We start from the raw sequence: 14,462 nt of genomic DNA, 5'->3' as shown, positions 1-14,462 counted from the left end.
CGCTTTGGAAGCCATGTGTTCATCAGGGGAGTCCCGGTGTCTCTGCTTCATGTCCTCACTCTGAGACCTGGGCTAGTGGAGCCTTTACCGTCTAGACCATCACTGGTCTTAAGGGCAGAGGAAAGACAGGACGGCGAAGCCCTCTCTGACCCTTAAAGCGTCTGCCCAGTTGAGTCTATTGGCCAAAGTAAGTCCAGTTATGGGCATCTCGAATTATGAGGGGGCAGGGAAGTGCCATCCTCCTGCATATGTAGGAGGGGGAAGTGGGAAATCGTGTACACTTGTAATGACTAACTCGAAGTCACAAATGTAGATTCTTGAGTAAAACGGAAAGCTGGTTCCTTGAAAAGGCCAATAAAATAGGCAAGGCTTTGGTGAGTCTGACCAATAAGAAAGCGGGAGGAGACAGGTAAAAGGTGATGTCAGTCGGTTCAGAGAAGACAGGTGAAGACAGGTGACTGCTGTGTACGATTCTATTACAATACGTTTGGAAACTTGGACATTATAGGTGATTTTCTTGGAAAATGGAAATAAAATTGGGTCAGTGTGTACATTCCTGAGTATAAGATGTTTTTCAAAAAAATATTTAAAGATCTACCGGTAAAAATACACTGAGCCCAGTTGCTTTTATTAGTGAGTTCTACCACATCACCCAAAATAGATGTACAATAAGTATTTGTGGAATAAAATGGATGGACAAGGCTAGCGTGAAACTGATGCTAAAATCAGATGAGGATGTCACTCATAGGCCAGTAACATTGAAGAACATTGATTCAACTACCCTAAAACAAACTAGCTAACAGAACCTGGCAGCATAAAGAGTAAATCCAAACCTGCTCAGACGCTGCCTTCCGAAGGAGGTATGCCTTACGTGCCTTGTTTAAAACTACAGCCTTCCCCCGCGGCACTCCCAAACCACTTTACCCTGTTCTGTTTTCTCCTGTAGTGTGTATCATCTTTAACATACCATGGAATTATTTACTATGTTGTCTTCCCCCTCTGCTTCAAGGTAAACTCCACAGGGCAACCGCAAGGGCAGAGCTGTTTCTTAAAAAAAATTCGTGAAAAAAAATTTTTTTTGGTCTCTTCTATTCACTGACATAAGCCAAGTGCCTAGAACAGTGGGCACTTAGTAAATATGTATTGCAAAAATGAGTTAATTCTAAATGCAATATGGGATCCTGGATTGGATCCCAGAACAGAAAAGGATGTTAGTGGAACATGTGAAATTTGAATAAAGTCTGTAGTTCCACTGTTAGTTTTGTATCAGTGTTAAGTCCCTAGTTTTGCTTCTTATTTTAAAGATTTATTTTATTTATTTTTGGCTGCGTCAAGTCTTAGTTGCAGCACACGGGATCTTCGTTGAGGCATGCGGGCTCTTTTTTTGTGGTGCGCGGGCTTCTCTCTAGTTGTGGCATACGGGTTTTCTCTCCCTAGTTGCGGCATGCAGGTTCCAGAGCGTGCAGGCTCGGTAGTTTTCCAGCACGCAGGGTCTCTACTTGAGGCGCGTGAGCTCAGCAGTTGTGGATCATGGGCTTAGTTGCCCCGCGGCATGTGGGATCTTAGTTCCCTGACCAGGGATTGAACCTGTGTCCCCTGCATTGGAAGGCGGATTCTTTTTTTTTTTTTTTTTTTTTTTTAACGTTTTTATTGGAGTATAATTGCTTTACAATGGTGTGTTAGTTTCTGCTTTATAACAAAGTGAATCAGTTATACATACACATATATCCCCATATCTCTTCCCTCTTGCGTCTCCCTCCCTCCCACCCTTCTAGCTGGTCACAAAGCACCAAGCTGATTTCCCTGTGCTATGCGACTACTTCCCACTAGCTATCTATTTCACATTTGGTAGTGTATATACGTCCATGCCACTCTCTCACTTTGTCTCAGCTTACCCTTCCCCTTCCCCGTGTCCTCAAGTCCATTCTCTAGTAGGTCTGCATGTTTATTCCCGTCTCGCCCCTAGGTTCTTCATGACCTTTTTTTTTTTTAAGATTCCATATATATGTGTTAGCATACAGTATTTGTTTTTCTTTTTCTGACTTACTTCGCTTTGTATGACAGACTCTAGGTCCATCCGCCTCGCTACAAATAACTCAATTTTGTTTCTTTTTATGGCTGCGTAATATTCCATTGTATACATGTGCCACATCTTCTTTATCCATTCATCTGTTGATGGGCACTTAGGTTGCTTCCATGTTCTGGCTATTGTAAATAGAGCTGCAGTGAACGTTGTGGTACATGACTCTTTTTGAATTATCGCTTTCTCAGGGTATATACCCAGTAGTGGGATTGCTGGCTCAAATGGTAGTTCTATTTGTAGTTTTTTAAGGAACCTCCATACTGTTCTCCATAGTGGCTGTATCCATTTACATTCCCACCAGCAGTGTATGAGGGTTCCCTTTTCTCCACACCTCTCCAGCATTTACTGTTTGTAGATTTTTTTTTTTTTTTTTTTTTTGTTTGTAGATTTTTTGATGATGGCCATTCTGACCAGTGTGAGGTGATATCTCATTGTAGTTTTGATTTGCATTTCTCTAATGATTAATGATGTTGAGCATTCTTTCATGTGTTTGTTGGCAATCTGTATATGTTCAAATTTGGAGAAATGTCTATTTAGGTCTTCTGCCCATTTTTGGATTAGGTTGTTTGTTTTTTTTGATATTGAGCTGCATGAGCTGCTTGTAAATTTTGGAGATTAATCCTCTGTCAGTTACTTCATTTGCAAATATTTTCTCCCATTCTGAGGGTTGTCTTTTAGTCTTGTTTATGGTTTCCTTTGCTGTGCAAAAGGTTTTACGTTTCATTAGGTCCCATTTGTTTATTTTTGTTTTTATTTCCATTTCTCTGGGAGGTGGGTCAAAAAGGATCTTGCTGTGATTTATGTCATAGAGTGTTCTGCCTATGTTTTCCTCTAAGAGTTTGATAGTGTTTGGCCTTACATTTAGGTCTTTAATCCGTTTTGACTTTATTTTTGTGTATGGTGTTAGGGAGTGTTCTAATTTCATTCTTTTTTTTTTTTTTTTTTTTTTTTTTTTGGCGGTACGCGGGCCTGTCACTGCTGTGGCCTCTCCCGTTGCGGAGCACAGGCTCTGGACGCGCAGGCTCAGCGGCCATGGCTCACGGGCCTAGCCACTCCGCGGCATGTGGGATCTTCCCGGACTGGGGCACGAACCCGTGTCCCCTGCATGGGCAGGCGGACTCTCAACCACTGAGCCACCAGCGAAGCCCTAATTTCATTCTTTTACATGTAGCTGTTCAATTTTCCCAGCACCACTTATTGAAGAGGCTGTCTTTTCTCCATTTTATATTCTTGCCTCCTTTATCAAAGGTGAGGTGACCATATGTGCATGGGTTTATCTCTGGGCTTTCTATCCTGTTCCATTGATCTATGTGTCTCTTTTTGTGCCAGTACCATACTGTCTTGATTACCATAACTCTGTTGTATAGTCTGAAGTCCGGGAGCCTGATTCCTCCAGCTCCGTTTTTCTTTCTCAAGATTGCTTTGGCTATTCGGGGTCTTTTGTGTTTCCATACAAATTGTGAAATTTTTTGTTCTCGGTCTGTGAAATATGGAAGGCAGATTCTTTACCACTGGACCACCAGGGAAGTCCCATTTCTGAGTTTTGATCAGTGTACCTTGGTTGGGTATGCTGTTAACATAGGGAACATCTGGGTGAAGGGTATATGGAAACTCCCTACACTGTCTTTGCAACTCTTCTGTAAATCTAAAATTATTTCAAAAGAAAATTTTATTAAAACTAAGTTCAAAGAATTCTAAGATCCTTCAGCATTTAAAAAGTAAAATAAATTTTCCACTCAGATGACACCTTCTCAATGAGTCCCACCCTGACAACACCATGTAAAATGATGGACAGCCTCACTGCTGAACTCCCAACCCTCCTTTCCTGCTCTGCTCTTTTCTTTTTCTACCATAGCACTTGTTATCTTCTAACACGTAGTCCAGTTTGCTTACTTACTGTGCCTGCTTTTTTTTTTTTTTTTTAGTATTTATTTATTTGGCTGCTCCGGGTCTTATTTGTGGCATGCAGAATCTCTAGCTGGGGCACACGGGATCTAGTTCCCTGACCAGAGATCGAACCTGGGCCCACTGCTTTGGGAACACAGAGTCTTAACCACTTGACCACTAGGGAAGTCCCTGTGCCTGTTGTTTGTTGTCTCTTTGCATGAGGACAGGGAACCTTGTTTTGTTCTCTCAGGTGCCTAGAACTGTGCCTAGAACAGGTACATAATAGATCTTCATTAGTTATTTGTTGAGTGACTTAATAAATATGATATAACTTATGTTTAGATAACAGAGCAAACCATGTATTCTGTGTGTGAGTGTGTATGAGAGAGAAAGGGAGAAAATGAATAGGAAAGGGTCTGGATGGAGTCTACTAAATTGATACACCCATAACCCTTTAGGATAGGACTCGTTATTAACAGAGTGACCAAGGGGCGGGGCCAGGGCTAGTGTGGGACAAGCTAACCGCCTAGAAGCACTCACTTCCAGCAAGTGCTTGCATTGGCACAGTCCTGAGAAGAGAGTGCCTCCATTCTTTCTATACTCTAAGTTATTTTTTAAATTTTGTTTTATTTATTTTTGGCTGCGTTGGGTCTTCGTTGCTGTGCATGGGCTTTCTCTAGTTGCAGCGAGTGGGGGCTACTCTTCATTGAGGTGCACGGGCTTCTCATTTCTGTGGCTTCTCTTGTGGAGCACGGGCTGTAAGCATGGGGGCTTCAGTAGTTGCGGGATGCGGGTTCAGTAGTTGTGGCTCACGGGCTCTAGAGCGCAGGCTCAGTAGTTGTGGTGCACGGACTTAGTTGCTCCGCAGCGTGTGGGATCTTCCCGGACCAGGGCTCGAACCCATGTCCCCTGCATTGGCAGGTGGATTCTCAACCACTGCGCCACCAGGGAAGCCCCAAGTTATTTTTAAGGTCCCTTAAAAGTTACAAAGAAGTTGTCTTTTGTGTCTTTACAATGAGAAATGAAGGCCAAAGTTACTCCCTGCTGTATGATGCAAAGCGTTAGGGAAAGCAAAATTCACTTTTTCAGGTCCCAAGTGTAGTTTATTACACTGAAGCAGTGATGCAGTAAGTCATATCCGACGTAACCAGCAATGTGTAAGACTAAAGAAGGAGAACAGCAGTTTACTCTCCAAACTGCAGCAATATTTCTTTCAGAAGTTTTTCTTCTGTGATCTCAAAATCACTTTCATGTGGTTTCCTAAGTTCCACGTACTTGATCTCTGATCTCTCTGACTCCTTTGGTGCCCTTTGAAAGCACGGAGGGCTATGTGGTTGTCCCTCAGTGCGTGGGCAGGGGACCGCACGCAGCAGTGCTGGCGCTGAGCGATTCGTACTGCCTCCCGCTCACCTAACGCACTGATGGGGCCTTGCCACAGAGGGGTCTGCTTCACCCAAGTGCAGAAAGATAATCATTCAACCTTGTAAAAGAATGCAGGGATGGAGGTCGTTTGATCATTTGTCTTTATTACGATGTAATGCTATTTCTGTACTGTTCTGATGGAATGGTGATCTGTTACAGGAACATCAGGCGAACATTCTGGGTAACACCATGCAAAGTGTGGTTGCCTTGCTCAACAATCTGGTCACCTGCAAAGATCTGAATATGAAGCTCCTTTATGAACAAGGTAAATGCTTCTTAGACTTCATCTTTGATTGTGTTGAATTTTGCCTATTTGTAAGTTTCCTCATTTTACATAGTAGAGAGTCAAGAAGTACTATTTAAAGTCGATCAATCAAAATAGATGTTTAAAAGTGTACAAATAATGATAACATTACCAGCAAAAATGGAAAGTGTCGTTAGATTGTGGTAGATTCTCTGAGTTAATTCATTGCCCTTCATGGCACAAAATCAATACAAACTCCTTACAGATGAGAAACCAAGAAATAGAGTATAAGCAGAGTATTTAGACTTACTTGTGCCTATCAAAATGAAAGCATATATGGTTAGAAGCACCTTGGAAAATGAGACTGGATGAGTTGAGGGTGGCTTTACGTTGCACTTTATGCATATCTGTAATATTAAAATGAAAAACTTTTTAAGGACTTCATTTTTTTAGAGTAGTTTTACGGTTAAAACCAAACTGAGAGGGAGGTACAGAGATTTCCCATAAAACCCCTGCGCCATTATCAACATCACTCACCAAAGTGGTATGTTCTTTACTAAAGATAGACCAACGCTGACATCCTAGTCACCCAAAGTCCTTAGTTTACAGCAGGGTTCACTCTTGGTGTTGTACGTTCTATGTGTTTGGACAAATGTATGACATATATCCATCATCACAGTATTACACGGTGTCTTTTCTTTCATTGCCCTAAAAATCCTCTGTGCTCTGCCTCTTCACACCCCTGCCTTCCGCAAACTCTGATCTTTTTATTGTCTCCCGAGTGTTGCCTTTTCCAGAATGTCATAAAGTTAGAATCACACAGTAGGTAGTCTTTTCAGATTGGCTTCTTTCACTTAGTAATGTTTATTTAAGGTTTCTCCATGTCTTTTCATGGTTTGATAGCTCATTTCTTTTTAGCGCTGAATAATTCTCCGTTGTCTGGATGTACCACAGTTTATTAATCCATTCACCTAACAAAGGACATCTTGGTTGCTTCCAGGTTTTGGCAGTTCTGAATAAAGCTGCTGTAAATATGTGTGCAGCTGTTTTGTTGTTGTTGTTGTTTAACATCTCTATTGGAGTATAATTGCTTTACAATGGTGTGTTAGTTTCTGCTTTATAACAAAGTGAATCAATTATACACATGTTCCCATATCTCTTCCCTCCTGCGTCTCCCTCCCTCCCACCCTCCCTATCCCACCCCTCTAGGTGGTAATAAACCACCTAGCTGATCTCCCTGTGCTACGCAGCTGCTTCCCACTAGCTATCCACTTTACGCTTGGTAGTGTATATATGTCCGTGCCACTCTCTCACCTTGTCACAACCTCCCCCTCCCCCTCCCCATATCCTCATGTCCGTGCTCTAGTAGGTCTGTGTCTTTATTCCCATCTTACCCCTGTGTTCTTCATGACCTTTTTTTTTCCCTTAGATTCCATATATATGTGTTAGCATATGGTATTTGTTTTTCTCTTTGACTTACTTCACTCTGTATGACAGACTCTAGGTCCACGTGGACTTAAGTTTTGAACTCCTTTAGGTAAATACCAAGAAGTGCAATTGCTAATCATACACTAACTGTTCGATTTTGTAAGGAACTGCTAAATTGTCTTCCAAAGTGGCTGTACCGTTTTGCATTCCCACAGAGAGTGAGAGGTCCTGTTCCTCAGCACCCTTGCCAGCAGTTTGTTTTGTCAGTATTCTGGATTTTGGACATGGTGATAGGTGTGCAGTGGTAGCTCATTGTTTTAATTTGCCTTTCCCTGATGGCATATGATGTGGAACATTTTCTCATATTCTTGTTTTCCATCTGTATATTTTCTCTGATGATCTCTGCTAAGATCTTTAACCTAATTTTTAATTGGGTTATTTGTTTTCTTACTGTTGGGTTTCAGGAATTCTTTGTATATTTTGAACAAGTGTCCTTTATCAGATCCGTCTTTTGCAAATATTTTCACCCAGTTTTGTGGCTTGTCTTCTGATTCTCTTGGTATTGTCTTCTGCAGAGCAGAAGTTTTCAATTTTAATTAAGTCCAACTTATCAGTTATTTCTTTTATGGATTTTGTCTGTGGTGTTGTATCTCAAAAGTCATCACTATACCCGATGTCATCTTGTTATGTTATCCTCTAGGAGTTTTATAGTTTGGAATTTTTACAATTAGGTCTGATCCATTTTGAGTTAATTTTTGTGAAAGGTATAAGGTAGGTTTTGTGTGTGTTAATTTTTGTGAAAGGTATAAGGTAGGTTTTGTGTGTGTGTGTGTGTATGTATGTGTATGTTGCTGTCTAGTTCCAGCACCATTTGTTGAAGGGACTGTCTTTGCTCCATTGTATTGCCTTTACTCTTTTGCCAAAGGTCTTTTAGCTACGTTTATGTGAGTCTGTTTCTGGGCTGTCTGTTCTGTTCCATTAATCTATTTGCTTATTCTTTCACCAGTACCACACTGTCTTTGATGTCTGTAGCTTTATAGTAAGTCTTGAAGTCGGGTAGCGTCAGTCCTTCAACTTTGTTCTTCTCCTCAATATTGTGTTGGCTGTTCTGGGTCTTTGCCTTTTCGTATAATCTTTAGAATCAGTTTGTTGATACTAATAAAATAACTTGCTTGGACTTTGATTGGGATTGCATTGATTCTATAGATCAAGTTGGGAATATTGTTGCATTTTAAACATAATGTCTACTACTTTTATATTAATAAAATCTTTCATTTGAATGTTCATAAAAATAAGACTTGAATGAGATCAGTCAGTGGATAAGATCATTAAGTCCCTGTTCTGATTTTTTCCCCCAAGAATTTAGAGTTTTGTTTCTATGTTGTCATTATATTTAAATGTTGGCAGTATTTTTTTCCTCCCCTAACCCTAAGAAAAATGTACATTCCCAGCAGTAGTAAATATTGCCAACAGTTGAGGGATTCGAGTGCATAGAAATATTTATTCTTTTATACAGCAGCATCCTATTCTGTTTTATGAGTATGTCAGAATAGACCAGTACTCTAATGGTTATGGGTAATGTCCAACCTTTTGCTATTACAGATAGTTCTGCAATGAATAACCTTATGCATGCATACCTTCACACGGGAGCAGGGCTATCTATAGGGTAAATTCCTGGGCTTAGAATAGCTGGATCAAGGGGTATATGCCTCTGTAATTTCCATAGATATTGACAAGGTGTTGTAAGTAACATGCCAATTTGTACTTCCATCAAGTCACATGAGATTGGTTGTCTTGGGACCTAAGAGTATGTTATGTTTTCCCATTCGTTTGACTTTGTTTCTTTATAGTTTTCCTTATATAGGCCATATGCATTTCTTGCTGTTTATCTCTTCCCGGGTTTCTTCCCATCCTTTTTTGCTTGCTGTTAGAAATAAGGAATTTTCTGCCAATATAGTTTTCAGTTATTTTTTTTAGTATGTGTTTTTGATTTCTATTTATTCACTTTGTTCCTAGGTTAATTCTCTTATTACTTTCCATAGTAATGGTTTCTAAATGATTCTGTTTACTTTCTGGTTATATAATAATAACCATTAGTAACCATCTTCGTTTTCAACTTTTATAGTTCTATTTTTTCTTTCTTGTCCAACTGCAAGATTCAAAGAGAATGAGATAGAGGATGCCTTGGTATTACCTCAGAATCCTTTGTTCCGTTTAAGAAGTACCTATCTATTTAAATTTTATCTTCTGTAATCAAGAATAAATAATGACTTTTGTCAAATGCTTTCTTGGCATCTCTGGAAATGAGCAAATGATTTTTCCTTGGATCTATTCATGTAACAGATTATATTTAATAGATTACCTAATATTAAATCATCCTAGCATTTGAGTCAGTAACCACACTTAATTGTGATATAATATTCTTTAATTGTGCTACTTAAATTCTTTGTTAATCTTTTATTCATGATTTTCCATTGCTACTTATAAGTAGGATTGTTGTCTTTAGTTTCGTTTCCTGTTTCTTTCTTTCTTTCTTTTTTTTTGCATGTGGGATCTTCCCGGACTGGGGCACGAACCCGCGTCCCCTGCATCAGCAGGTGGACTCTCAACCACTGCGCCACCAGGGAAGCCCCTGTTTCTTTCTTTTTTAAAAATACTGTTTTTTGCTAGATTTTGGTGTCATTGCTGTGTTCCTTCTTCTTCTTTTTTTTTAAAGGAAGTTTTCTCTCTTCTTTTGAACTGAATTGAGATAGCAGAAATTATGCAGTGATAGGAGATGTAGGAATTCCATCCTAGCAGAAATTATGCAGTGATAGGAGATGTAGGGATTCCATGCTAGCCAGTGGAGAAACCTTGCTATGCACCTAAGTAAAGTTACACCAGCCTGAAACTAAAGGTTACTCTAGACCTGCCATAGAGTTTCGACCATGTCCTAGGACTAAGGATTAAACCACTGTAGACCTTTCCTAACAAATAATAAAACTAATCCCTTAGGATCAAAAGATTCACAAGGAATTTAACTGCCTGCTAGAACAAAATACCACTTAAGAGATGACAATATAACCCACACTCTCTACAACATATTATCCACAGTGACAAGTATACAGCCAAAACTTAATATACATGAAAAAGAAGCTAGAAAATATGGCCCATGATGATGATATAATGATGATGATAATAATAATTATAATAATAATAATAAAATGTCAGTTCAAACAAAGCCCAAGATAACCCAGATGTTGGAATTACCGATCAGGCGCTTTTTCCCTATCTGTTAAAAATGTTTATTAGCAAATAACAGAGAGGTAAGATAACCCTAGCACCCAACTGATGCTCTCTTGACAATCACGAGATTTGAAAGGAGGGTAATGCTCTCACTTTATTATTCAAGGTGATTTCATGTGGTCTTGGCATTCTTGTACTTCCTAAAATCATCCCAAATTCTGAGAAACTCAAACCAGGAATCTGTACCAGTTTTCATGTGTTGCACTTTTTTTTTTTTTTTTTTTTTGGATAGAGTTTTTTCCAGCTTTTTAAAGATGTAGCCGAACTACAACAATGTGTAAGTTGAAGGTATACAAGGTGATGATTTGGTAGGTGTATATATTGTGAAATGGTAGATCAGGCTTTTAAACAGCTGTTATAAATATATCCAAGGCCAAAGAGAAAAGAGGTAGGGAATTTCATCAGAGAAATGGAATCTCTGAAAAACTAGAGCCAAGTAGAAGTCTAGAACCAAAAAGTATAATATCTGAAATGAAAACTTCCCTGGAGTTTAGATTAAAAACTGCAGAAGAAACAGTAACTAAACTTGAAAGATTAGTAAAGTTTTCCCATTTGAAGAACAAAGAGAAAGATTTTTAAAAAATGAAAGAACGTCAGTGACCTGCTGGACAGTAATCAAGCATTCTAACATATGTGTAATTGGAATCCCAGAAACAGAAGAGGGATAATGGGGCAGAAAAAGAATTTAAATAAATAATGGCCAAAGTATTCCCACATTCGGTGAAAATATTTGCTTATAGATCCAAGAAGCTAAGAAAACCCTTAGCAAGACTGAAAAACAGAAACTACCTAAGCACACAATATCCAAACTTCTGAAAATTGAAGATAAAAATTTTGAAAGTGTTCAGAGAAAAATGACGCATCAAGGAGGTCAGCAATACAAATGATGGCTGATCTCTTGTCAGAAGCAGTAGAGGCCAGAAGAGCAGAAAAATACCTTGAGTGTTGACATAATAAAAGCTGCCAACCTAGATTTTTATATTCAGTGAAAATATCCTTTCAAAGTGAAGGTGAAATATGGACATTTCAGATAAATGAAAGGAAGGGGAATTTTCTGCCTAATGGTAAGTGTTAAATTGACTTTTCAAGATACAGGGAAGTGATACCAGATGAAAACTGAAACTCAGATCTGCAGAAAGAAATAAAATATACAAGGCAGGGCTTAACTAGAAAAGAATATCTTTTTTTCCCTCTTCTCTGAAATTCTTTAACAGAAAACTTGCTAGGCAGGCTCCCAGAATGGGTACATTGATGACCCCCATAAACCTATCTTGCCATGAAAGTAACAAAAACACTGGAAAAAAAAGTTTGGTAGTAAACTTTGTGAGCTCTGGAAATTACCAAATTACTATAGGCTTGCAACAATGTAAGGAATGTTTATTCAAGAAAAACTGATGAGTCTCTATAAGAAGAGGAGAAGGCTCTCTGGCTGGAGCTGTAAACTGCCTAAATGTTGAAGGCATTCTCCAACACACACGCAGCCCCTTGGCAAAGGTGGAAGACTTACTGATTCAAGGCATTTAAGGAAATCTCTGGCCTGTCTTTAGCTGGGTGCTGAGCTAAATGACACAGACTTCTGTGGCTTGACACTACAGGTAATACAGACTTAAAGAATTAGCACAGGAAAGTCACTGAACTAACTACAACAAAACAGCAGTAACTGAAAACCGTTGGTGTGTGTGTGTGGGGGGGGTCTGATTTCCAAAGTTTACACATTATATGATCTAAGATATCCAGTTTTAATCAACAATTACAAAGCATGCTCAAAAAAATAAAAAATAGGAAGGTATGGCCCATATACAGGAAAAATGCAGTCAATAAAACTATTTCAGAGATCCATATGTTGGATTAACTAGACAAAGATTTTAAATCAGCTGTTATCAATACATGCAAAGAACTAAATAGGAAACCACGTCTAAAGATTTAAAGGGTAAGCGTGAAAATGATGTCTGTACAAGTTGAGAATATCAATAAAGAGATAACATTATAAAAAAGAACCAAATGGAAATTCTGAAGTTGAACAGTATAATAATTGAGATGAATAATTCACGAGAGGTTCTCAACAGTAGATATGAAATGGCAGAAGAAGGAATCAGCTAATTTGCAGCTAGGTACGTCATTACTACTGACCTTATAGAAATAAGAAGGATTATAAGGGAATACTATAAACTAACTATATCCCAGTAAATTAGATAACTTAGATGAAATTTCTAGAAAGGCAAACTATTAAAATTGTTTAAACTATTAAAACATCTGAATCATTGTTCCTTTTCCATAAGAATGACCCGTATTTATAGCTTAGTAGGTTTTTCAGCCTGATTCCTGTGCATAGAAGTTAGGGGACCCCAATACCTCTTTTCATTCTGAAAATGAATTATCCCTGTCCTTTTTAATCCAAGCTGGTGGTTCTTCTGACGTTATAATTCTAGCAAAAACTTTGTTAGTTTCCTGTAAATCTTATTGAAGTTTATTCCATTAAACAAAAAGCCTACCCATGAATCCTTCAAAATATTCTCCTCTCTAAGTTGGGCTGAGAATCAGGATACTGTGGAATAATGCCTGTAAGATTCTTAGTAGCCCTATTGGCCAGCTGAGAGAGTGGATGAGGAGTCAGGTGCCTGAAATTGAGATTCCAGGGGTTGCAGCTACTAGCCCATGAAAGCATGGGATTGCATGGCCAAGGCAGGATAAAGGAAAAAATCCTAGAAGACAGAATCTTAGGGAATTGAGAGGTCAGGCATGGAAAGATTGTCTATGATGATGGAAGGCATCTACTGAAATTCTGTGTTCAGAGGACTGTTAGATTTGGAGCACCGGAAGAAGCACAGGCGGATTTAACACGAAGCTTAAGTGGCAAGGGCCCTCATTTATGCAGGGACAGTTTACATTCGTAGTTTTTTTTTCTTCTTACAGCCTATCCCCACTCCCCAACTGGATAAGCTTCAGTTCTCATAATATCTAGCCCCTTGCCGTGTTTTGTGGAGTGGAGTGGACATGACAAAAATAATTATGGCAAGAGTAGTGTTAGTGTAACGTTGAACTCAGAGAATAAGGGGGCAGGGGTGATCTAGTGGTCTGAGGATGATGGCAGTTGGAGGAGGGGAAGTAGGTGGGACAGACTTTTGATCTGAGATTCAGTACATTATAGCCTGCCAGCTGGCTGCTTACTTTTACAAATAAATTTTTGTTGAAATATAGATATGTCCATTCATTTGCATGTTGTCTGCGGCTGGCTTTGTCGTATAATAGCAGCGTTGAGTAGTTGAGACAAAGACTAAAATATTTTCCTCAGGGCCTTTTAAGAAAAAGTTTGCCAACATCTGGTCTAGAAGCAGCAATAGGGTACGAGGCGACACCACCAAGGCCCAGTGTTAAATGCGGACAGAGCGGACAAAGAAGTATCCATCACTTGAAGGTCCTGCTGAGGAGACAAGGCTCTAAAAGGGGCAGGTTTCAGGTAGAGTAGGAAGATAAAAGGTACATATAGACGAGAAGAGGATGATTTGAGGGATTTAGCTGATAACTGACTATGAGCTCCAAATATCACAGTGGAAGGGGTTCAGAGGTTGGGCAGGGATGGGATGTGGCCTCTGAAAGGAGATGCACAAATCCTCTTGCTGTTTATACTATTTGTGGGTGACTGGGAGTCCTGAGCTTCTTGTGACAGCATGAGTAGGGACAGAGGGCATGTTGAGTCCAGGTGGTCTTAAGGCTGAGAAGGGTGGTCAGGCTGCAAGTGTGGTGGGGTGAGGAAAGGTAGTGGGATTCCAGGAGTACACCGAGGGATCTCCTTCCTGGCCCTTGCTAGGGGAGGTTAGAGGGGAGGAGAGGCGAGGCCCTTGTGGCTGCAGAAAGTCTGATTTCATTCTCCAGAGATAACACCAGGTCTGGCTTTCCGTTATACTCTGCTGCTTTCCAGACTCTTTGGCTACTAAATGTGTGGGCTGATTTTTCCAAAGTTGGGTAAAAGAGCTGTTGGGTGTTTGCCAACCCAGAGTGTATTAAGATTCAGTGGAGCATGGCCACATGAATGGGCTTGAATGTATGTGGTTGGCTTGAATGAAGTCTTCTTGTTAATTTTTATTTTGGATCAATTCTGGCTCAGTCTTTGGT

General features: G+C 39.6%; 1 protein-coding gene across 1 annotated transcript in view; it reads left to right on the top strand.

The window, feature by feature from the left end:
• Positions 1 to 14,462, top strand: part of ULK4 (unc-51 like kinase 4) — a 512,874-nt gene that overhangs the window by 267,285 nt on the left and 231,127 nt on the right. The window contains exon 31 of the mRNA XM_065885322.1: positions 5,552 to 5,657. Within this exon, the coding sequence (XP_065741394.1) occupies positions 5,552 to 5,657 (106 nt within the window). The remainder of the gene's footprint in view (positions 1 to 5,551; positions 5,658 to 14,462) is intronic.

Source organism: Phocoena phocoena, chromosome 10 (assembly GCF_963924675.1).
Source record: "Phocoena phocoena chromosome 10, mPhoPho1.1, whole genome shotgun sequence".
Taxonomy (NCBI): domain Eukaryota; kingdom Metazoa; phylum Chordata; class Mammalia; order Artiodactyla; family Phocoenidae; genus Phocoena; species Phocoena phocoena.
This window is presented reverse-complemented; position numbering and strand designations above follow the sequence as displayed.